General features: G+C 47.6%; 2 protein-coding genes across 8 annotated transcripts in view; one reads left to right on the top strand and one right to left on the bottom strand.

Annotated features, from left to right (window-relative positions):
- Nucleotides 1-21,167, bottom strand: part of Bmal1 (basic helix-loop-helix ARNT like 1) — a 93,703-nt gene extending 72,536 nt beyond the window's left edge. For 3 of the 6 annotated variants that reach the window (XM_063251876.1, XM_063251875.1, XM_063251874.1), the window contains exon 1: nt 21,009-21,167. The gene's annotated coding sequence lies outside the window, so the exon portion shown is untranslated. The remainder of the gene's footprint in view (nt 1-21,008) is intronic. The other 3 variants (XM_063251873.1, XM_063251871.1, XM_063251872.1) reach the window with 1 other exon arrangement.
- Nucleotides 20,781-22,372, top strand: LOC134476581 (collagen alpha-1(I) chain-like). 2 transcript variants are annotated; one of them, XM_063251886.1, is made up of 2 exons: nt 20,781-21,069; nt 21,529-22,372. In XM_063251886.1, exons 1-2 carry the CDS (start codon nt 20,781-20,783, stop codon nt 21,798-21,800), a joined length of 561 nt encoding a protein of 186 aa, XP_063107956.1. In that variant the 3' UTR covers nt 21,801-22,372. The 2 variants fall into 2 exon arrangements, with proteins under 2 accessions (XP_063107956.1, XP_063107957.1); XM_063251887.1 differs by having other exon boundaries at nt 21,865-22,372.
- Nucleotides 22,373-25,551: the final 3,179 nt, after the last annotated feature.

Consider the following 25,551-nt stretch of genomic DNA (forward strand, 5'->3'; position numbering starts at 1 on the left):
ACCTGGCCACCAAGTCTTGTGTGTCCAGTGTCTTTAGACTGAATCCCTCTCTTCCCCCTCACTGATGCTGTAAGCTTGAGGGGCTGCATATAAATAAACTCACTTGTGCATCTCCTTAGCTCAAGCGCCAGCAGCTCTCTCTGGAGGTCTAGCCATCACCTTCTCCAGTCCCTCTTTCTGGCTACCTCTAGTCCCTTGTTGCCAACCACAAGCCATGCTGGAATAATTTTAATACATGTAATTGAGAATCTCAGGCACCTTGTGATAGTTATTACTGTTATCAACTCGAGGCCAGTGGGGTCAGACTAACTTTGAGGCTCTAGCAAGATCACACTAGTAGGGTGAAACTTCAGAGAGCAAACTGCTGGATGGATATTTACATGTACAAACCCTTCCAGCAGAAATCAGCCAACCCTTAGGTAGTAGGAGTCAAGAGTTGCCTGAGAGTTCCCAGGAAATTGCCAGCGATCAGAGAAGCATGACAAGTGGTGGCAGGGGGTGACGAGATTGTGCGCGCAGAGTCTGCTGCTGCCGTCTAGAGAGCACCACCCAAACGAGGAGAGACACTCTGTGCCTTTTAAGAAACAATTTTCGCAGCAAAACCGAGGAGAGAGAGAGAGAGGCTTCTTACATCATGGGGACAAGGTAATAAGACTGTAAAAATGGAACTCACATAAACCACACACAGAGCCCACATGGGCCCAATTTTCCAGGAAAAAGAGCGATTGCCATAGCATTTAGATGGGGGAAGTTACACTTGTGTTGCAGCACAGGAAACAGCTTTCAAAAGTCATTAGGCTACAGAAAAGCCACCCCATCTGCACAATTAGCAGAGCTGGCTCTCACCCACCCTCTCCTCCGAGTAGAGGGCAGCTCATGGAAGCTGAAAGGCTGCAGGTCAGGCGAGGCCTGGGGCCCTCCTTGCTCTCTCCTCAGCCAGGTGGCCTCCCGGATGTCACTCCCTGCATGCCCTGCAGCCCTGGCCGTGCTGGCAAACACCCCTGGAAACTCTCCTGTAGCCCATGCAGCTCTCTTTCAAGTCCTCCTCCCCACCTCTCCGCTCCATCTCATCACCAACTCTGTGCGCATCCTCCTCTGCACCCTCAGAGTTGATTCTAAGCCTCTGGGCACATGGTACCTGCCCACATTGCTGGTCCCCCTGTTCAGTCCTCCCCACTCTCTTAAGCAGGTCAGCTCCACAGCTGGCAGCCCAGATCCTGAGGCCTGAATGGGGCCCAATCTCGGCTCCGCCATTGTCATCGTGGGCTGTTCATTAACTGCTACAAGTCTGCGTTTCCTCATCTGTAAAATGGAGATGAAGATAGCGCTTCATCTGGGTCGCTGTGTGGATTAAATGAGATAATGAATACAAGGCACTCAGACCATACCTGGTACCTCCTGCACCCCAGAAAGCTCCAGCTGGGACACATAATCAATCTGTCAACCAAGTGCCACACACAGCCCCATATCCTTCCACCTCCGTCTCCTCTGCATGGGCCTCTTACCTTTGCCAAGAATATGAGCCTGTCCTTCAAGGTGTTGGCAAAACCAACAACTTCCCCAAAACCTTTCTTCACTCCAGCCCCCATGGGATGGAGTTTCCCCCTCACCTAAAAGGATGAGCCCGACTTCTCAGAGGTCCCTCTTCTTAAAGTCCCTGGAACAATCATGAGCTTTGAAATTTTTTTCATCTTTCCCTCTCCCCAGTCATGAACTCCTCAGAAGCAAGGGAATGGTGGGTTCTTTCTCCTCAAATGTTTATCCTTGCAACCTTATATGGTATAAAGACTCAGTAAACATTTGCTAGATTAAACTGAAATGCAAAGCCAACAGCCAGGGACCGCCTAAGAAACCAGACACTGAAACAATAACAACGACAAATCAGCAGGGCAGAGGAAGTCCTCCCAACACTCCAAGCAGGCTCAGAATGGTACCAGGGACCAACTCTGTGACGTCTGCTGGTCAGTCCCGGTCACTTCCTACGGACCAACAAACAGCCCAATCTTTCAGCAAGAGAGCAACTCCTTCCTCTGATTTGGCACCTGACAAGCTCACTCTCACTTAAGGAGAGGGTTTTTTTCTCAGAGATCTTTTTTTTTTTTTCTTATTTCAGGGTATTCTTAAAAACATCCTTAAGACGGGATCACTGTTCATTTTAATTCATTGTTGAAGATGTAGGGATATAGAATTCTTCAATCATCACAGGTGCATTGCTCCTTACACACTTAGGAAAAGATGACCTATGAACTGTTTGTGTACACACAGCCCTTTCACTTAGACCTACATTCACATTACTCTTACCCTGCTTCTTCTTTCCTCTAAGATACAACAAAGACAGAAGCAGAGTTTCAATATATATATTCACAATATTCTTCCTTTAAAAAGGAAAACTCTGATTATTGAATCTTGGGCCACTGACATTAGCTAGATAAATGCCAACCTAATGAAATGATTCCATAACACACAAAGATGGCTTAATGTAGCATTAGTGGAAAGAGCAAAAATTAGAAGCAATCTAAATGCTCCATAACCAGCTCACGGCTTGCTGAAGACATTCCCTTGACAAAAGTATTATGCAGCCATCTTAAATGAGCCAGGGAAACTAGGACCACAAAGAGAAAGGGTGAGGTGGGGCATTAGGAGTAAACTGGCAGAAACCGAGGTGTCTCTGAGTTCATGCCATCTGGGCTGTCCAGCTGGGGCAGGTGGGCCCTGGGCTTGAGGTCAGCACAGTTAAAGGAAAGGTAGGAAAAGCTAAGAAAACATCTCCAAATGGCCAGAGAACCTAATGGTGGCCATGGGAAATGAGAACCCTGGGCCCATAACAGGGTAGCCACATAGGAGCACAGGACGGAAGCGGGAAAGGCTCTCTGAGGCCAAGGTTATTTCCAGAATTCTACCTCCAAACAGGCAAGGGGCTAGGAAAAGGATTTCCCCTAGATCTGTAGAAATGATCCCTGCATGCAAGAATGATTGTCAAAGCCTATAGAGATGCATTTTTAAGGCTTGGCCTCTCTACAGTGTGGCCCCTGGGACAGTTCAGCCCTTCCCAAGTCTCCAAGGCCAATCCTGACCCCCGAAGGGATGTGGTTTGCTTGCTCTTCACAAGACACTGAAGATTAAGGAAGAGGTCAAGGCAGCTGAAAAGTGTTAGCCAAGGGCCCTGACTCCTCAGTCCCCACACTGGACTGGTCCAGCTGCCCCAAGGGTGCCATCTGTGGTTTGTATCTGAGTGCATGATGTCTGCACGCCACATGCAGGACCCACAGGATGGCTCTACTGCTAGGAAATCACGCCAGAGCCCCTTGGTTCCCACTCTACCCCATAAATCCCCAACTATGGATCCCTCCTGCCAAATACAGGAGACCAAAGTTATCGCCCTGGCTTTATGGTTCTCCTTCAACCACACCACCCACCATTCCATGGCTCCCAAGGTACTCAGCCCCATCCCAGCTTGAGCAGAGCCTCCCTCCTGCTCTGGGTGCCCCTCTCCAAACCCCGTATAGGCCAGACCACTCCCCTCTCTTTGTCCCTTCTCTAAACACACTCATTATACATACATGGTCTCCCTTGAAAGACTCCAAGTCCCCAGAGCTTCTACAGTCAAAGGGCCAGACTCTCCTCTGTGGAACAATTAGGCCACCTAGGGTACCCTGCTCCCCACACTTCATTCTAAGGATAGCACTAGAGATGTTGTTTTTAAGTGGTTTAAAGGGTTGTCAAACTGCTTGGGCTGAGGGGACAGATATTAGGCAGTGACACTGGACAAGACCCTTGGGTCCTGGTAGATGGGTAAGCTCATCCCACCTGCCACAGATGTCAGCAGGAAGACTCCCCAAACCCCTACTATGCGCTGACTGGGGCCTGAGATGCAGTGCAGTATTTCCTGGCTGGAATTCTGGCAGGGACAGGGAGCAATGAGAGACAGGTCCACAAATGCATCATGATAAGCGCCGAGCAGAGAACCGGATTAAGGGAAGAGAGATGAGAACAGCGGTGGTGGGTGTTCCACCCAGCCTGAGATGGGGTGGGGAACGGCTCAGAGACAGCAGGAGCATGGCAGGGATGGCATAGGGTACAGGCAGGCTGGGGCCTGAGGACAAACAGCCACAGCAGCAGCTAAAGGCCAGACTGTGTCTTGCCCTCCCTCACATCCAGCAGCAGAATCCACTCCAGCACTGCACCCGAGCCAGAATAACTGCCTCCTATCCTGTGGCCCTGCTCCCTTTCTGTCCTCCCCGCCTCAGCACAAGGCAGCCAGAGAACCCTCGAAAACACAAGGGTGACGCTGTCGTCTTGCTCTCCACACTCCAGTGGCTTCCCATCACGACGTGCGCACCAGAGGAGACTCTGCTGACACTGCATGGAAGGGGACCCCTCAGCCCTTCAGTCTCATCCTGGCTCGCTCTGTCTCAGGCAGGCGAAAGGACACCTGCTTCCTTTCCTACTCAGTAGACGGGCCACCCCATGTGGACAGATGTCTACCAGCCCGCGTGGCTCAGCCACACTGAGGCCAGGTTGTGTGCTACCCAGTCACAACATGGGAGGAGCGAGAGGGGCCACTCGGACGAACTAAGGAGCGATTTATGGATCAAACTTAAAAAACAAAAATTGCAAAGAAAATTTTTTCATTAAAAATGCTGAAAAAATAAAACTGCACAGATAAAATAGCTGGCTGTAGCTGGATCAAAGAAGGTATGCAGAGGCACCAGCTGTTGTGATGGGGGCAAGTGCGTGCCCTATGGGAGCAACGGCACCCCAAGGCCACTCTGTACCTGCATCCCCACAGCTCCGGATAAAATTCCCCTGTGACCAGGATGGAGTCTGGGCTGCTTCAGGACACACAGCCATGAGCAAAAGACCTCCTCACCAAGTCGGACTATGAATGTGAAGGCCAGGCACAATGACCACATCCTTCTCTGCATGCTAAACGTGGGAAACCCCAAGTCAGCATGGCAACTGGGAAACGCTATGGCACTAAAACCACCAGTGACTGGGGAAGAAGAATATATTTCCTAAGGGTCATGCCCACTCCCAAGGACTAAATCCAGGTCCTCTGTGGGATCCCATTCCTATGGACACAGGCAAGATGTAGACCTTTTAAAGGAAGGGTACAGCAACGAACGAGTGGGAGGAGTACCAAGCTCCTTCTTGTCCCAAGCAAACAGAGGAGGAATAAATGATCACTGTATGAGTGACTGACTCTGGTGAAAAGTCACAGCTCCCAGGTGGGAGAGTGAGGAAGCTCTGAAAGCCAAGCAGTTCCTCAGACTCCTTCAGGAGACGCATAACCGGAAATGTTTCCTTACTGTATCAAATAGCACTGAGACATGCTTCAAAGCTTTGCTTTTTGCAAAGGGAGCTGAAAGGAGCTAAAGAAGCACCCTTGTTAATTAAGGTTTGCAGGCAGTGCTGTGTCTCCAAGGAGTTGAGATCCTGAGGGCTTCCAGAGAGGGGGACCTGAAGAGCAGGACCAGTGGTCAAGCCTCAAGACCCAGCGGGAACTCTGAAAGATTCAGTGTGGATGTTCAAGGAAACTGCTTGAGTTTGCCTGCCAAAAGCTCTTCCAGTCAGCTAACATCCAGCAGAAGTAAAGGTCCCGTGAGTGCTGGAGATCAGAGTTTCAGGAAGGGCAATAAAGGCAAAATCTTCTTAGCATGGGCAAAGGCCGAAGTCTGAGCCACCAGGAAAGGCACTGAGGGATCTTGAGTGATGTAAGAAACTGCACAATTAATTAAAAATAGTTTCCTAAAGGTAACAGCCAATATCCTAGCTGGACTTCATTAAAAGTTAAAAACAATGGGAATAAAAATGCAAGCTCACCTTGAGATAAGAAAGCTACAGCACACACAAATCTGGACACCTATGTGAAAATTGGGTCACTGCACTTCAGAAGACAGGGGTGCTCACCTGGGGTAGGCCAGAGATGGGGTACTAGAGGGACAAGACAGCCAGCTTCTGGCTCACACCTTCTGCTTTTAATTCCTACCCATAGGCCCTGAGTTGCCCAAGGCTGCCAGAGGAAGGAGGTGGATCAGCCCTCCCTAGAGGCCTCTTTGATCATTGGTTTTTCTCTGCCAAGGCCCAGGGACATAGAGAGAACCAGGCTTCTGAATCAGAGATCCAGGTTCCTTTCCCAACTCTGGTGCTCTTGCACCAGTACAAACAGGCACTTATCACCTCCTCTGGGTCCATTCTTACAACCTGTAATTATCTTCTTCATTGATTTCCTTGTTAACTGCCTCCCTCTCCCAGTAGAATGAAGTCTGCATGCCAGCTTGGTTCATCACTGCCCATAGCTCGCATCTGGGACAGGAGCTGCCACTCTAAGGATGACTGCATGGCTTGGGAATTGTGGCTTCAAAAGCCAAGCAGTCCCCTTCAAGAGCCACACCCAAGCCCGCCCTGCCAGGAGTTGGCCAAGTGCTGGGCAGACAGCCCCGTGCCCTCCCCAAAGTTCTGTATCCAGGCCCAGGGTGCCCAGCCCTTCAGTGCAACTCCAGCCCTTCGTCTTTGCTCCATCCAAGGAGCACAGCTCACGTGGCACTGCACTTCCTTCCATTTGAAGCAACTAGAGAGACAAGCTACAGCCAGATCCACAAAGTCGTGAATGAGCACAGAGAACATTAGAAATGCAAGGGGCCTGAGAGGACCTGGGCATGGTCACCCTGTCCCAGGATGACAGGTCTGGGGCCTGCAGGGCACTGAGCATAGGATACAAGAAGAGTGCCCCACAGACGACAGAGGAATTTGTTTCCTTAAGTGACTGCAGTAGAGGCAGGACGAGTTATAGGAGGACAGCTTCTCAGATACCTTTCCCATTACCTTGTAGGCCCACTGCTAAAATAAAAGCCAACAGGAAACAGGGATGTAGACATTTTGCAAAAGGGAAACAGATCAAGAGATGGAATGAGACGGAGAAGGAGATGAAAAAGGAATTAGGATGTGTTATGCACATGTACCAACTCCTCACAAGGAATGTAATCAGTACTTACTGCAAACATGTACTAATAAAAATATTTTTTTAAAAAAACCTAAATTAAAAAAAAATACAGAAGGGGAGCTTGCTTTTCTTAACGCATTTCTTGACACTTCAGTCAGGAACAGGTCTGGAGAGTTCTGAAGTCACCTGAGAGTTTGGAGTCCAGGTCAGGTCTCCAAAACCAAAAATTCTAGATTTGTAATGGAAGTATTAATTCACGAAACTAATTCTTAGTACTCTTCTATGATTATAAAAGTTATACAGGCTCAGTGTTAAAAACAGAAAACTGCAGAGTAAGAAATGAGAATAAAAATCACCTCTAGCTCCACAAAGTGAGAACCACTGTTAAATTTTTGGTGCATTTTCCTCTTTCTATGAATGAGATTTTGGAAGAGCTGAGAGCACACTGTGAATTTAATTTTAATTCCTGCTTTTTTTCTCAGTAAGTCCTATCTAAAATACTCCACAGAGTTCCAAGAAAGAAGCGCATCCTCACTGAGCAAATTAAATAACAAAATAATAGAAATGTTTCATAAGATTTTTAAAAAATTTAAGAGGCAGGCAGTGTAGCGAACGCCAGTGATACCAGTACTCTGGGAGGCCAAGAGAGGAAGGCAGCAAATCTGAACCAAGCTTGGCCAATTTAGAAGAAGCCTGTCTCAAAACAAGGCAGAAATTCTAAAAAGGGCCAGGAATGTAGCAAAGCACAAATAAATAACTAGCAACAAAGTTCATAATTCCATTGAGCCCTCATTTTCCTACCAACAGAAAAAAAACCCACTATATCTAGAATAGAAATGCCTCATAAAATAAAAATACCAAGCTCATTTTTATATTCTTATCTTTTCCATAAATATGTATTGTTTTGAATAAGCCACATACCTTTGTTTCAAATCCACAGATGAATTTTATAGCTGCCTCTTAATATTATGAAGCAAGAAATCCAATTTTGCTGGCCTTGGCAAGGTTTCATCTTCCAATCTGCTGGTGGTCCATTTAAAATGGCCAATCCACCTTCATGGACTAACCTTTATCATGGCTCCATCTTGTCACCCACACAGAAGGAGCATGTGGCCTTACAAGGACATTCCTGTCTGGTGCTGGCCTGATGTCTCCCCCTCGCCCATCGTGGACACCCAGTTTTCAATGGAGGGTGTGGCCAGTGGAGAGCACAAGTACCGTTCCCCCTGGATGTGCGACTGTAGAGGGTCAAGACCTCCACGTGCATTTTTCTATCTATTGTAATGTTTCATACTTCATTCAACAACATGCACACGGGGCTGGATGCTTGGCACAGAGTGAGCAATGCAGGCAGTGTGCCTGCTTCCATGGTACAGGTCACAGCCACTCCCCATCCATCAGCCTCATGCTGAGCCCAGGGGCAGGAAAGGCCTGGTGGTTAGCCCCCCCTCTTCTACTTGATAATGAAACATTTTCTGGAGTACTTCATCTCACACTAGGAGGTGAAAGGACTATGTCTAACCTAGGTCTTCAGCACCTTGTCTCATGCTTTCTATAAAATTCACATTGGTGCAGCTCCTTGTACTGACAAGGGATCATCTTTCGGACTATTTAGATTCTCCACTAGACCTGGGTGCAAACTGACAGCTTAGTTTCTGTGCAGTGGCCGTCCTGGCCCTCGCTGGCTGCATGTGCCCTAATGTGTGTAGCTGCTTAGATCCTGATCCTTGACTCAGGCGTCTATCTAGCACATGGGGTATCAGCTTGAATCTACTGCTCATCCCTTGCCACTGCCACAATCGTGGGTGGTAAGCTTCTTCCAGTGCCCCTTCTCCTTTCCATCCTTGACCTCCAGCTAAAGATACTTCCCAGCTATATATAGCCACATGACTAAGGTCTGGCCATTGGCAAAGAAGACTGTGCTACTTCATCTGTGCCCCTCATCTTTCTTTAGGAGAGGGCAAACTGTTTAGTCACTGAGTGGAAGCCATGTGTTAAAGATACCAGGCCTAGACCTTCTCTGCTCTGAATTGGCATAAGAGACAGAAAATCACCTTCCACATGGTTTCAGATACTATCGGTCACTTTATTAGAGGACCTTGTTCAAGATGCCTGAAAGAGTCCAGTTATGAATTCCCTTCACAGAGCCTCCTGCCACCCATTAAAGAAGATGTTTAGATCTGTGTAAGAAAGTGTTCCATTCCATTTTATTTCATGGAAAACTTTTTTTAAAATGAAATCATCAGGAGCTCAAAGATGATTTATGCTCAGGTCACAGGAAAAACTAAGAGGACCCAGAAAAGCAAATCAGCCTCCTACAGAAACAGTAGGGGAAATGACAACTGCGACCAGTCTGCTCCCTCTCAGCAGCTCACTCCACTCTAGAAAAGGCACTGAAAGTCGAAATGATGCAAGCCAAGCCTAATGTCTCCATGGAAACTGTTATAATAGGAGCTTGTGTTTCTGACCAAGAACTTGATGGTCAACTTTTTAAAGGAATTATATAAATTCCATACTTTAGCATCTATTCAAGCTTTGGTGCTTTTACAGGGAGAAAGGCTGCCTGCTCAGTAATATATCACAAGAGATACACGAATGCTCTATCCCATACAGACAAGGCACAAAGCGATTAAAAACAATACAACAGTCGTGTGGCATTTTATTTACTGACTCAATGACAGTGTGTGGCACACAACAGTCTGCTTTAATAATTCCCAGTGACTTCTAAATACAACGAATTAGCACATTTATCAACATTTCAGTGGAGGAAGCAAAGAGAAAACTTGGGAAGAGAGTGGAAACTAAAGTCAAAAAACCCACCAAGGCCCCGGCTCTGACAGGGCGCACTGGTGGCATCCTGGACAGCAGCTTGAACTCGCAAGACTCTTTTCCCATCCACAAAAGATTTCAAAATTCCTGTCCCATAGGATTGTGATGAAGATGAAACAAGACGCTGCATATAAAAGCCATCCTGTAAATCTCACAAGGAATGTTAAATGTCAGTGTTTGGAAAGGCTTTGGCAAGGAGCTTCTGAAGAGCATAACCCTGAAATCCTAGAGCAGATGATATTCTGCCCAGCAACTCTTCGAAAAATGGACCTAGAACAATCTCTTTGCTGTCATTAAAATTCCTCCTTATGCATTAGCTGGCACGAGTTACTCTTTCTGTTGCACTCATCTTTGGCATCCATTTGCTCATTAGCCAGAGACAGAGCTGTCAGCAGGCTGGCAGTCACAGGCTGTGAAGCAAAGAACCTTGTAATCCCAGCAGTTTGGGAAGCTGAGGCAGAATTGTGAGTTTGAGCCCAGCCCCAATAACTTGATGACTTATGGAAACCCTGTATCAAAATAAACAAAATGGTCAATGTGAACTCAAAAGAGAGAAAAATGCAGTGACCCGAAGCCACTGTATAGCAAGATGTCTATCAACCAAAAATATGTTCCAAAGACTCACTGCACTGTCAAAAACCTCAAAGTTGAGGCAGAAGGGATTCTGGGGTGTCAGAAGAGCTGCAGTTGCTAGGAGTACCATTCTAGACTGGGACTGCCTTGGATTTGAGTCACAGCTTTTCCACTTTGCACACACCAACTGAGGGCCTCTGAATCTCAGTCTCATAACTAGAAAACAGGACCTGTATCCCCCTGCTCATAGGGATGTTGGGAGAATGAAGGAAGGAAAGGCATGTTAACACTCAGCACAGATCTTGACATATGGTCAACAGCCAAAGGTTGGGAAGCACTGTTAATAATAATAAATATCTGTGTATTGCTGACAACAGTGAAGATTGGAGGCTCTCCAGTCAAGGCTTTGCTTCAGGCTTTGTACCAGCTATTACCTAGAGAGCACGCAGGCTCATCCATTACTCCCCCAGGTTAATCACGCTTCTTCTGGATGTCTGCCTAATGCCAGGTGGAACATCCAAGAATGCTTGACAGGCCAGCTGGCTAGATTCTGACACTTGGTTTTCTGGCTCCTTGCTGCCCATCATTGTCCTGGGAGACATCCCCAGAAATGAGCAGATTCTCATGGATATCTGTGCCTAATATTTCCATCCAAGCCCAGCCCTGAGGCTCTCCATCTCTGCAGGTAAAATGTGTAACTTTTTAAAACATGGCCCTTCAAAGCAAAGTGATGCATGTCAGCACCTTTCTGGTGGACAGCGCCACATTACTCAACAGGCCCTGGAGATAGGGATCTTCCTTCTGGCCCTCCCAGGCAACAAATACCTGTGAAATCCTCGCCTTTACTTTCAAAACTTCACTGCTTTTCCCTGAAGGCAAAGAACAACATTACTGCCTCAGCACCCAGATTCTTTCTTTCTTTTGCCCAGGCATCAGACCCACATCACAAAGGGCTGGACAAGGATCCTTATGCCCAGTCCACAGAGGAGTCAGGCTCACTTTCAGACATTAAGTGATTTGGCTTGGGGTATATGGTGACTAACCAGAGGAAGAAGCCCAGAATGCAGGTTACTGGACTCCCAGTCCAATGCGATTTCCAGAAAAATGTAGCTATTTGTTTTTAAACATTTGTCTTCCACAATGGTGCTTTGCTTCCGAAGAATTCATTAACTTAGGTATCTTGTTCACAGTACAGTGCAGATTCACATACCTAAAAGCCACTCACACAGGCAGATGTTCACTACACTCCAGAAATCTAAAGGGTGACAATAACAGCCACACCAATTAACATAATTGTCAATTACTTCCAAGTTCTGGCTTCCTCTCTCTTTCCACCTGGAAGCTCTCAGACCTCTGCCACAGCTAGTAGCTCTCTGCTCCAGCCCAATTGGAATGCTAACACTGGGCTCATGCTCTAGGGAGAATTACTTCAACCCATAGTAGAATAACTTCAGGGTTGCTCTCCTGCCTACCAGTCTACCTCACTAAGCAAACTTTGATTCATCACTTAACCTCAATGTCTCCTCATCTATGAAGTTAAATAGTCCTGCCAACTTTTGGCTCAAAGCTCTTAACACCACCCAAGTCCAAATGTCACATTTGGAGGTGGCTGGAAAACAGCAGGGTCTAGTATTCAAGACCCTCCATGCTCTGGGTTTTAAGCTATGTGACTTTATGCCCACTTTGTGTCTCAATTCTCACATCTCTACAAGATGATAATAACAGCACCTACTTCATGAAGATTTTGAAAGCATGAGATAAATACCTACGAAATGCTATATATCTATAGATACACTAGCAGTTATCAATATCTGAAAAGCAAAATTTACATTCAAGCCTTGATGAATCTTCCAAATTTGAATTCCCACTATCATTTAAGAACCTTCCATTCAAGGCAAGTGTGTGTCCCTGAAGATAGCAAATCTTCTAACTTTTCTCTCTTCCTACTCATCTACCTCTAGAAAGACTTGCCCTGACCTTTAAGTCTACACCCTAGTTAAGATTAAAGGTCTAAATTAACTTGAGCCACTTCATTGCAGCCTCCTTTCTCCTATGATAATGCACCAAGCTCTCTCTAGTTTCCAAATCCTGCAGCACTTACAGTCTAGACCGCACCACTGGCATTACACGTAGCCTGGGATGATCTTTAAGGATACAAAACTGCAGGCTCCTTGGACACACCAACTAAACTGCTCTTTGTTTGTATCTAGCACTGGGTCAGCCATACAGTCCTTCAGGTATTTGTTGATGGAATAAATGCGTTGTACTATGCCCAAATAAATATGCATCACTTCCTTTGAGTTCACGTGGGTCAGCTACTGATTTGCTGTACTTTGGAACCAATTAAAGATAACATAAAGATGAATATCAACAGGGCAGGGACAACCATGACCAGTTAACTCCTCATCATCAGTAAAATGCACTGATACCTGGCAAATGTGGAGAACAAGTAAAACACAGATATCCAAAGGAAATGGTAAACTAAATTCCAAAGTGCTACAGAAGCCCAAGCTTGGGAGCCTACACTGTTAACGGGTAAAGGAAGTTTAAAGTTTTCCCAAAGCTGAATTCATGATCTGAATGAACAAACACATATCTATTGAGTGACTATTTTGCACAGACACTGCCGTAGTTGCCGTGGATATGGCAGAGAATAAAACAGATGACCTTTCTGTTCCTACTCCAGCATCTGAGCAGGGAAGCTAGGTACAATGCCACCCTCAGGCTTTAATGTTAAGTCCACAATGCAACAACTTCTTGGACCAACTTCGGCTCCGTCATCAAGTAAGGGTGGGGAATGGGTCATACCACTCACAACCGACTGAACAGAGGCAGTGCTAAAAGTGCTCTGTCACTCCCCAGGAGGTGTCCCTCACTCTAGAATCCACTGGGGCATCCAAACACAGGGCTCTGCACTCGGTCACTTCAAGAGCACCAGTTAAGCTCTGCCACTGGTGTCATTTAAATATCAAAGCTCTCAGATGGCAAAGTGGCCCACAATGCCAAAAACAAAACTCAAGGTGAGAAAGGATTGGTGGTAGTGAAGGATCAAGTGGTTTTTGCCACTGCAAAACCTTAGGCTCCTTTCTCCTTCCGAGCAGAAATCTCTTCTATCCTCTAAAGCCTTGGTTTTTTTTTTCCTTCCAGCATGATACTGAAAATAGCTTTGCATTTAACATTTAAAATTGTTTTTGATCCCACACTCTTTCAGCTCTGTTCTCTCCTTGCAAATTCATTTCATTCCCGAAGGGCACTTGTAAGTATATTTCATAAGCAAACAAACTTCATTCCCGAAGGGCACTTGTAAGTATATTTCATAAGCAAACAAACTATCGTCACCATTTTTTATACCTAAGAGTTAAAAGAAAAAACGATTTACATAATTATATGGGAAATAACTTGGCCAAGAACACAAGAATCTTATCTGGACCAAAAGTTCTAGGACAAAATTTCTTTCAACTCATCAGGACAGACAGCAGATCAAAATCAAGGTCCCTGCTGAAAGTGTAACTGCTGAGCTGAGTGGTGTACGAGGATGTCACAAGTTCCTCCTTATTTGCATCCTTCATACGTCTTCAATTCTTAATTTGTATATAAGCAATGCATTATGTTTTATTAAAGGCCTTTTGAGCAGGGTACAGTAAACTGCTGGTTATGAAATATATAACCAAAGGAAAACGCTCTAATTCTGTAAGGATTTTCAGAGCCTTTCTAACACTCAGGGTTATGAGAAAGAAAAAGGAGGGAGAAAACATCTATATACAAGATATTCCAGTTTCTCTGGTTTCTCTTTCCTCAGAAACATCAGGCCACTTCTAACTTTTGGGCCCTAGTACTTACTGTTCTCACTTCCGGGATACTTCCCCCCCCCCCCCATCTTTTCAAAGCTGAGCTTAAAGGTCACCTTCGAGAGAGATCTTCCCTGAAGACCTGGCCACCTCCTCGCCACCATGCATCACCACTATCTGACTCTGCTTGATTTCTTTCCTGGTACCTGTCCCTACCAGCTGTTAACCTATCCCAAGGGTTAGTAGCTGACTCCTCCTACTGGGCCTATTTTGCTTACATTTGTATCCCCAGCACCAAGAGCAGTGCTGTGCACACAGTGGGCATCCAATCAGCTTCACTGACCAAGTGATGAGCACAGCTGGGCAGTGGGGAATGGGGACAAGATCACTCACCACAAAACAACTGAGAACAGAGTATAGCACGATATGGTATGTTGCTAAGTGTAAAATACCATTGCTTCTGAATGAATGGCTGGCAATCAAAAGGAGGGAAAGAGAGACGGAGAGAACTGGGAGCAAATGTCCAAGGAGGAGGCTTCACAGAGAAGTGAAATTCAAGGGAGGTAGAGAGAAGGAAGAGAGGCTTTCCAGTGCAGGTAACAGTGTGAGCCAAGAGGCACAGCAAGAAACAGCCCTACGGGGTGGCCCAGGGAGGCCAAGGAAAGAAGGACCAGGGTCGGTCAGAGGAGGCCTGCAGGATGGACACAGGGGGTTGAGGAAGGCTAAGCTGCTGCTTCAACTGGGGAAAGTGAAAGAAGGGAGTAGGCCACTGATCGGAAATTGACCTTGGTGATCAAATATGAGAGAGCAAAGTGAGCCCCTTGGTTCTGCAGAAAGAGAGACAGACAGACAAGGACACAGAGAGACACAGAGAAGCATTTCTCTCCCCCCCACAAAGACAACTTCCAGAGTGTCTCAGGGCGGCACCCCTGGCAGATTCCAGACAACCCCCAGCAGCCTACGCAGCTTGCCTGAGGAGCACACACACAAGCAGGTTCCCAACTCCAAGTCCAAGGGCAGAGCTCACTTTTCCCTGCTTCTAGCTAGAGGGCAACTGCATTCACTATAACCTGTGATTCTTATCTTCCGATTCTCTGGAAAACAAAGTGGTATCTAACTTCACTGTGCGGTATATATTTGAACATTATATAACACGTCTTTATGTAATGGGCTCTTGACATAAAACAATGTTTTCCTTACTATCTAAATGTATTCAGAAATATGTATACGAATCAAGAGTGTGAACACAGCAAGGCTGAGGGCACTGTCTTAGGGGTAAGGAGTCAGGGAGCCAGTGAAAGTGTGAGGCTTCTGGAGAGGTCTCCTCCCACAAGGAGCTCTGCAGACAGCTCCCGTGGTGCTCAGGAGAAGCAGCTGAGTCCGAAGGCTCATGTCACACAGGGGCTGGCTGAGCCACAAAGGCCACATCACAGCAACGTTTCAGAAAGACAGGAAGCAGCAAGAGAGACAGTCACACGCAGTGGGATCTGAGGAGATAAACAGCCATGAGGGTGACAACAAAATATGTGTCCCTGGGATTCCCACAGCAGAGCCCTTTGGCCCTGCTCTAAAGGAGGCACATGTCCTGCTTGTCAACAGAGAGACCAGTTCCAGTTGCTGTGGGCCTAAAGGGCTCTTGGCACAGTGCTCGGCACATGGCACACGGGTTCTAATGTGGCATCCCTCTCGAGGGAGACATCTGCTACCATGATGTGGAGAAGGCTCTGGAATCCAGCCTCACCCCACCCAGCTGAGTGCCCTTGAGCAGTTTATAAAACCTCCTCGCTTGTAAAGTATGGGTAATAATAGTCTCTACCTCACGAAGTGGCTATGAAGATTAAAAGAGTTAACAGATTGGGGTGACCAACATATATGCAGGCTCACAAAAAGCGCTCAATAAAATGTTAGCTGCTGTTACTGTAATTGTTGTCATTTCCATTTGGCAGACAATGCTGCTTCAAAGAAGCTAACTAATGTTTCCAGGCCACGCATTTTCAACAGCAGTGGAAGGAGTACTTATGTGTAAATGGTTTACTAAGTACACGTGCAAAACCCAATGCATTTAGTGTTAACTGAAATATTAAATTGGGCAGACCATCCATCCCTTTTTTTGCCCAGGCTGGACAAATGTGAGTTCATACTATTTAAAAGGACAGCATGTACTCAAGTAAAACTCATTTTCCATTCTATGCCAGCACGCAACGTTCCCCTGAAGCAAAAATGACTAATGCCTATCCAATCTCATCTCTCCCTGAAGTCAAGTCCCCAACTTGACCCTTCCTCCAGGAGCCCAACTCACTCCCATCCACGTCCACTCATGATTCACCCTGTTTTACACCGTGCACTCTCCTGCCACCTGCTTCTCCCAGAAGGCCCATCCTATCACCCCAGCTCCTTCCTTCCTCCAGCTCTTTAACAAGTATGTCCTGAAGGCTCCCTGCACCTGTCAATGGGGGAATCAAGATGAACTCTTTCCTAAGAACCCAGCCCGGTGAGACAGTCCCAGAGATAGCCCAACACAGATATGCAGCACAACCTAAGGGAACTGGGGCTGGGTCAAGGGCTGAGGATGCTGCAGCCAGGTATAGGGAGAAAACCAAAAGAGTTAATCCTGAATGATCAAGCACCTAAGTTTAGTCTTAAAAGCAGAGGATTTGGGACATGAGATGCCTTGGGAGTAGGGAAGGGGAGGATGGCCAAGGGCTGGTGCCAGGGCTGGACCATCCTCAGAGCACAGCAAGGACTGGTGGACAGCTGGGCTAGACATAGAGAACCTTACCCAGCAGGCCATGAGACACACGCAAAGCAAAAAGGAACCATAGTACTGACAGCCAACATTCACTGTTTGTTAAGTGTCATGAAATAGGCTGACGTTTCTAATATTTTAACTCATTTGGTGCACACTACAGCTATTGCAGGCAGAGATGACCCCAGTTTTACAGAGGAACACACCAAGACATGGAGAGCAACCGCAATTTGACCATAAGTCACAAAGCTGGCAAGGAAGTTAGATGTGGAATCCAGCTCCAGAGTCTGTGCTCAAAATACTCAACCAAACTGCCTCACAGGACAGCTAGTTGGATGAAGGATATAGGCTCCAGGGTGTCCTGAAGATTCAGTGGGACAGAGCTTGCAAGCTGTTTGCAACCCAGCAACTCCAAGGCCACAAAATACTAGTTATAGGCCACTATGTCACAACGGATCTGCTAGCAGCTAAAGCAGGGGGCAAGGGCAGGACCAGAAGGCTGAGAGGGATGCTGTGAATATCAGAAGCTTGGACAGATGCCCAAGAGAGCAGCAGGACCCAAAGGTAGACAGAAAGGGCATTTCCAAAGGTAAAAGACAGGAGAGATAAAAGTTGCCAATAAGCTAAGAACAACTGTGGGGTGACAACAGCCTCTGAAATTGAAGACTTAACTTGCCTGGAGAAAACTTTTGAGAAGAAATATAATGAAGGAAGGAAGCCAGATGGCAGGTGCTAAGAATGGGGCAGGAGATGATGCTCACAGCATAGGAGAGAGAGGAAGAGAGGGAGGGACAGACCTACAGACACAGGGTACCCCTGCAGACACAGGTAAATGGCCTGATCCACCACAGGCTCACAGCAGGTCTGCTTCTTCCTTTTCTGCCCTTCCTCTTCTAGACTATGACAAACATTTTTCTGGGATTGGTAGAGAGGCTAAGGACAAATAAAGCAAAGGATACTGTGATGACAGGGTCCTGGCAGAGGTGGAGGGAGTGGCAGCTGGCACTGAGGAAGGGCTTCTTGTGTGCTGGGCACTTTTCACAGATCGTCTCCCTTAATTCTCATAGACACCAAGAGGCCAGCTGTCACGAGTCCAGAAGGAGGAGCCTCAGGCCACAACAGTCAAGCACTTGTCCAAGGCCACGCAGCCTGAACTCAAGTCCCAGGGCTTTCTGCCACTACCGCCCAGGTTCTTGCCCATTGTGCGACTCAGTAAGAGGAAACAGAGAAGGAGTCCACTTCTGTTCTCTGTACTAGGAGGAGAGGAGGAGACAACAGAGAGAGACAGAATATTTTGAATGGAAAGAGAGGCAGAAGGCACTTAAGTCAGCACAGGTCTTGTTTTGTAAGACACAAAAGACACCAATATTAGGGATAAATACCAGACTTGTGTTATAGTGGCAACAAGGAGAGAAAAGACCGAAGAGTGACATGCCTTGAGTACCTGAGTTCCTACGAAATCTCAGATCTAGAAAGGATGTTGTATTTCCCGGTAATTACTACATTAGCATGGTACTAACACAAATCACTGTCCATCACTGTCACACTGTAAGAAGCAGAAACTCCTTAATGTTGACTCTTTCCTACCACAGTGAGAGGTGATGACTGGAATCACTAATACAAGAAAGCTCACAGACAGAAGGCACCCCTTACACCAAAGAGAGATATAACCTTTTTTTTATACATTCTCACGCACTTTTGTAATGCAGCCACATCTTTGTACAGTGCTTGTCCATCTTTAATATGTAAACCCCATTGAGACTATTGGTATAAAAGGATGGATCTGAAAATTCAGCCACTTCCTTTTCCTGCCCTGTGGCATGCAAACCTCGTCTGCAAACAGCAGACAAACTTGTGAGTGGTCATCATTTTATAAATCATTTGAAACAGATCCTTTACAACACCATCTGTTGATCTGCTTAACTCTCCTATGAAAATAGGACTTCAAGCTCAGATATTTTGGAGGCTCAAGAGGTAAATGCCAGCCTAAATTTAAGTAGGTTAAATACTAAGAGATTTACAGAATTTCAGAGCAGAAGTAAACTTCGACATCACCTAATTCAACTATCTTACTTCCCATCTGAGGGGAATGGAACTCAGAAAGGATTAGCAACTGGCTCTGATTGGCACAAGCTTGAAAGCTCCAGTCTGGGCTAGAACCACCTGACTCCTGGATTAGAGCTGTTCTCCCATTTTACATGGCAGGAAATAAAGCAAGGTACAAATTTAACTACTCTTTTAATATTATTATTATTATTTACTGGCCACATCTATAGTCAGACTCACAATGCCTCTGTAGAGTCAGCCTCAGCTCATTCAGGCAATTTCAAATTCTACTCAGGAGATTTCCAAGCCTTCTAAATATGTTCACAAACTGTTTTAAAAGATTTATCAATAAAGTGAACTCAGCAACAAAGCATAAGCTGAAAGATTAAACTGTATATTTTTTAAAAATATTTTGGAATTTCATTGATATGGAAATCAACTTTAACAGCAGTGATTTTTTTTTTAAGTCTTGCAGGCATACAGAGCATGCATGAGATTATTCAAAACTGCTCAAGAGCAGCAATGATTATTTTAAGCTCATGATTCAACTGGTACATTAATTAAAAACTCCACCAACCCAAATTGACAGATCTTGATATCAATGGAACCAAAAGAATGAAAATAATAGTTGTCATATAAAAATAGATTGAGGGCAGCAGCCGATGTCAGAAGGACAAACGACCACAAGCAAGTGTGATGTGAAGTGACAAGCATCTAAAGGACAACTTTTACGGATTAAAAAACAGAAGAAGGGGGAAAAAAACCCCGAAGATCCTGGAAAGTCGGCGACTGTTAAAAAAGGGTTCTTCATAAACACAGAATTTGATTTCAGGAAGCTGAGGGAGAAAACTTGGCTGCCGATGTTTTGCTGAGGAGCATCGATGTAAGAAGGGAAAGGGAACCGGCAAGCTCCCAAGTGCCAACACATGGTTCGGTGACCGCGATGGGACCGGGGGTGGGCGACAGAAATGGGAACTGGAATTTTAGGGTGAGGTTTGTCAGCCGGGACCCCCGCAGACTACCAACTTGACCAGGACACCGCGTCCAGCGCAGCCCTTCCTTCCCCGGTGCCCGCTCACCGCCGCGGTCTGGCACTTGCGGGGCCGCCAGCTCGCACGACCCCTGCAGCTGACACTCGCCCCCCGAGTGGCTTTCGGTTCCTCCTCCACCTCGCCCCGGCGCACTCAGGGAGCTCCTCGACTGTAATGCCTGGCGACCGCCAGACAAACGGCGACCGCCAGACAAGCGGACACTTCGCCCCGACATCTGTCACAAGCCGCGGCCGCGGCAGCCTTGAGGCGCCCTGCGCGGGTCTCCGGGCTGCAGAGCCGGGGCGGCGCGCACCTGGGCGCCGTCCCCGTGCTGTCGCCACCTGCTCGCGGCCCCGCGGGGACCCCCGGGCCGCCCAGGGAGCGGGCGCGCGGGCCCGATGGAAGTTCGAGGGCTGGGATCGGCCGGGGATTCCCGGGGCAGCGCCAGCCGTGCCGAAGGGGCCGAAGGCGCGGGCAGTCCGAACTCCGTGACCCACGGAGACGCCCTCCCCGCCCCCACCGGGCCCTAGGCTCCCGGGCGAGAAGCGGGGAACAGGGGCAGCATCGCTCCCGGCGCCCTTGGGGGACGGCGCCACAGATTGGGCCCTTCAGTACGGCCGCGGACCCCGGGATGCGCCCGACTGGCCCTCCGCCGGTCACTGTCCCAAACGGAGCGCCACCCCTTTAAGAGGCTCCGCGGCGCCCACCCGCCAGGTGGCGAGGCAGCCGGACAGCGAGGTTCGCATCGGACCCCGTCTTGGGGCCGCGCGGGCCCCCGCGGCTTCTCTGCCCGCCCAGGCCCGCAGTGCCGGCCAGTGAGGAGGATGGGGGCGGCGGGGGCGGCGCCTTTAAGGGGCGCAGCCTCTCGGGCCCGGGTGGGGGCGGGGAGCGGGCACGGGCCCTTTAAGCCGGCAGCGGGCACGTCGGGCAGGGTTCCCCGCGGCCGGGCTGCGCCCCGGGGCGGCGGCGAGGGCGCCGCGCCTGTCCGGGCGCTGACGGCCGCCAACAAGGTGCCGGGGCCGCGCCGGGGCCGTAGCCGGCCCGACACTCACCGAGGCTCGCCTGGAGCGCCCGCGCCCGCGCCCGCACTCGGATCCCGCGGCGGCGGCGGTGGTGAGTCCGGCGCGGGTAAACAGGCACCTCCGTCCCTGACCTACTTTCTGCCTTCCCTAAATGTCGCACCACTAACCTACTTTCCGACCAATCCGCTCCCCGCCGGCCCAGGCCCGGCCCCCCGCCCACCAATCGCTGTGCCCAACCCCCCTTCCCCGCCCACCAATGGAGGAGCGGCAGATCCCAGATACCTGCCTCTTTCCGCTAGCCAATCGGAGCGCGCGAAGAAAGCCGGCCTTGGCCGCCGCCTCTAACCAATCCTCACGCGGTTTGGCGTTCTGTTAGCCAATGGGGTGACTGCCTGGGAAGTCACTGGCCAATGGCGAGGCGGTAGAGGCCGGGTTACCTGCTACTTTCCCGCCACCAATCACTTGACGAACAAGAGCGCACGCCCCGAGGAGCGAGCCAATCTGCGCGCGTTCTGTGGTCGCGCACCGGGCCCGCTCTCTTTCCCCCCAGGTCTCCGGCTCGCCTTGGCCACTGCGGGTTCGGGTTCCGCGCGCGCTCTTCGTCGCCCGTGTCGCCCCTCTTCTCTGGGTCCCGGCCGGCGCCTGGCTCGCCGCTTTCATCTGTCCTCCTTCCTCTTCTTTGCTCGAGGCAGCCTGAGGGAACGCAGCTTCTGCTCTCTTCCTTCGACTCCATCTAGGAAACCAGTGTTAACAGTACAGAGCGTCAGACGCTTCCTAGAACCCCGAAGTCCAAACCCGAGGACGAGCTCTCGGGGTTTCTAGTAGACTTCACCACCCTGCGCACTGAGAGCGTTCTCGCTTTCTTTTTATGCACCTTGACATCCAGGGCTCCCGCAGAGCTGTCATTGTGGATCCAAAGAGAAACCTCCAGCGCTGAGCGATTCGCCGGTGTCCCCTTCCTGGAGTGCGTCCCGGCCGCTGACTGTGCTGTGTGGTGGACCCGGTCCCAGCGGCCGCGCTGTGCACTGCACAAGGCTGTCTGGAGGTCGAGATGGAAAGGAAGAGTTACGGGAAATGGGAAGTCTGTGACAGGCGATTTAGGTGCTGAGAGCGCAGAGACTCTTGCGTTTGCCGGTAGCACTTGGCAGAGGGCCTGTAGTACAAAGCACTCCCAGCTCTTCTAAAATTTAAGCTCCCTGAAAAGAATATCGGCTCCTTTTAAAATTCGTGCCCGTCCCCTTTAGCACTTGGGGGGGGGGAGGGAGGACACCTAGCCAGCTCCGTGTTTCTTGGCCAGATAACGCGAACAAATGGAATTAAACCACTTGACCCAATTCTGTGACCCCAAATAGCCCTGAGACTAGAATTCCAGCAATAAAAGTTCCTGGAACACAGACCCTGAGTTTTAATCGTTATTAAAACCATTGCTTGTCCCCGTGCTTTCTCGGGCATACAGCTTTTCTCTCTCCAGCGTGCTGTGCAGCGGGTGTGAACAGTTTGCTAGGCCAACCAACTTCCTGGGTAGCTTTCTGTTTTTTCTCAGTTTACCATGTGGACGGAATCTTATTGCTGGTACCGTGCCTCTACCCTGGGTCGTGAGAAGACCGCTCTATGTAAGTGAGATTTTAACAAAGCCCTTGAAGAAAGGGCTTTGTTTCACAAGATGAGAAAGTGTGGACTGGATACTAGTATTATTAATTACACTAGTAACCGACGAAGTAACCATTACCTAAGGATGCTGGTTAATGAGACCTTGTTGACGAGAAAAAAGGGTGGAGGGAACCAAAGTTTGAGAACCTTTAACTCTGTGCCAGGCATTATGGTTGAACTTGTCCATTGTTGGTTTTTTTTTTTTCCATAATCCTCACTGCCCTCCTGTGAGGAAGCTGTTGTCCCATTTTACAGATGAGAAACACAGCTGGAACAGTGTCACATAGTAGGTGGCAGAGTCATGATTCAAACCATAACTTTTTTCTACCCAAAGCTGCCATATGACACCAGTTACTATCAGGATAACAGGAGGTTCTGTTCCAGGCCCAGAGGTCAAGACTTCTTATGTGTCCTAAATGAAAAGTCACAAGACTTATATTGCATTTCCCAGTGACACAAAGCCAAGAGGGGAAGAAATTCCCATTCCTTAGTATCAGTCAAATCCAATATGGAGCAGTGGGCTGCCTCTAAGAGGGGTTACCATGGGGTCCCACTCTGGGCAGCCAGCTGTTCCAAGGCAGGTTAGGGACACAGGTATTTTAACAGATGTGCATAAGAGCTACACAGAGGATGGTAAGGGCAACACAACTCAATCAGCCCACAGGGAATTGTGGCTGCCAAAATAAAGGAAAATTGTCTCCGGCTGCATCAATAAAAGCCTGATATAAAGAAAGTTGTGTGTTATTGTGCTGCAATTAAGACTCTGCAAAGAGAAATTATCCACATGCACTAAAAGTCCAGGATGTACACAACTAGAAACAATGTCATAGGACGGAAGATGAAAGGGAGCAGGAGGTTTTGCCTTTAGGGGTACAAGGTAACTGCCATGGTATATTTGAAGAGTTGTCAAATAGATGAGAAATTAGATTTATTTTTCAAGATTTTAAGAGATGGAAGGGGGACCAGTACTAGAACAAATCAACACAAAGAGTCTTCTGACAACTCGAGTCTCCTCTGCCTCAAGAAGTTGGGTTTCTTGTCACAGAAAATATCCAAACAAGAACTGGATATCCATGTTGGAGAAGGAAAGACAGAGGAGATGTCTTTTATGACTCCATTGCACCAAAAGGAAGCAATTAATCCTTACACTTTGGTTTTCACCTTGTGATGGTTTTCTCTCTCCCTCTTCCTACCCTCAGTGGCCAGGAAACTGTCACATCTCCTCATTTATGCCTCTCCTTCCACTCCGTGTGTGGTTATACTTTCCTTAGTGCTTCTGCCTGTTGGAGACCCCAGACACCTTCATCTTCCACTGGCACCTACTTTGCATAATATTACCTTGTCAGTTCTGTGGGAACTGCTAAAGTCACAGTATTCCAGAATCCACTAGGCCAGGATAAAATCATAGGAACACAAGTAAGGGAAAAGAAAATATATGTTGCACACCTACTTGAAATACATTTAATGTAATTCTCACATTAACTCCAGAAGTGCCTATGCTTACTTTCAATTCTTGCTAGATGGATCACTTTAATCCAATTTCTTAGCTTCTTTCCACTTTAGTTTCCTCGTCTGTAAAATGGGTAGAATTAAATGAGATAAAGGCAGAATTCTCTGAAAATGGCATTTGGCACACAGTGAAGTTTCAATGTATTAGAGATCAATATTAATAATTCTATGAAATAGATGCTTTTTTCTCCAATTCTACAGGTGGAATTAGTGACGACAAATAGCAACAGGACCAGGAGGCTGGGCAATTGTGCTCTGTGTGGATAGACTCTGGGGAGTCCTGAAATGAACAGCTCAAAGTTTTTGTGGAAAACTAAAGACTATGCAGTAACAACATTTACTGTGGTCTTACTGTGTTGGGCACTTTCTAAGAGCTTTGTATGCATCACTTCACTCAAATCTTGCAACCACCTCCAAGGTAAGCATTTCCTGTATTCCCATTTTAGAGATAAACAAAGGCGACCTGACTTCCCAGGCTACTCAAACAAGCTGATCACAAAGGTCTCTCCTTGTGAGATTCCTTCTTCAAAATTCCTTTGGCAAAACAGAGAAACTTGATAGTTTAGAGATACTACATATATTAAGAAATCATTGATTTACAGATGATATCATTGAAAAAAATAAAATCACCACTTATTTGGGGTTTTATATAGCAGATAAGGAAGATACCCAGGCACATGTCTGAGTGATACGGTATGATTTCACACTGGGAATCCAAGAAACAAAAGCCTCAACCAATTTAAGTCAAAAGGATTATTGCCAGATGGCACCGTGTTTGAAGATTCCAGGCTCTTTCTGTCTTGCCTAGAGAATTGGCTAGGAAAACTACAGAACAATTAAGTACAATTTTATTTAAGATAAAAAAAGAAAAAAGGGAACAGTTGAAGAAAAGAGAAGACAGAAAGTGGGGGGAGAAAGAAAGAGAGAGAAAAGAGATAACATCTCAAGCAGAATGAACCACTGCAGAAATAAGAGTACAACAGAGCAAAATTGCAATGGCCAGGAAGTCAAGGCTTGCTGCCTTCTATAATCTTTCCAATCTGGTCCCTCAGAAGTTGTTCTCCTCATGTATCCTGGCTGCAATTGACAACATCCATTTCAAATCAAGTTATATAGGTACATGCTGTTCCCAGCTTCCGGTCCATATTTTTGTAATTCACAAGTCACATCCTACTTTCCAGCCAGCTTTCCATGACCTAATCTCCTGCCACAGGGATAGACCTGTAGGGAGGAGACAAGGGTATCTCATGGCACTCTATGGTTAAAAACAACTGGTCCTCATGAAGGCCTAAAACCAAAGGCCATTAGATACAGAGGTGGCTCCTATTTCCTCCTCTCTCTAGGGTCATGTGACCTCTGGACTCAGTTTCTCTCTGCCTGTCTGACTTATGACTCTATGTTCTCCACCTCATTG

Source organism: Cavia porcellus, unplaced genomic scaffold (assembly GCF_034190915.1).
Source record: "Cavia porcellus strain 051 isolate PalLab524CR breed Dunkin Hartley unplaced genomic scaffold, mCavPor4.1 scaffold_6, whole genome shotgun sequence".
NCBI classification, from domain to species: Eukaryota; Metazoa; Chordata; class Mammalia; order Rodentia; family Caviidae; genus Cavia; species Cavia porcellus.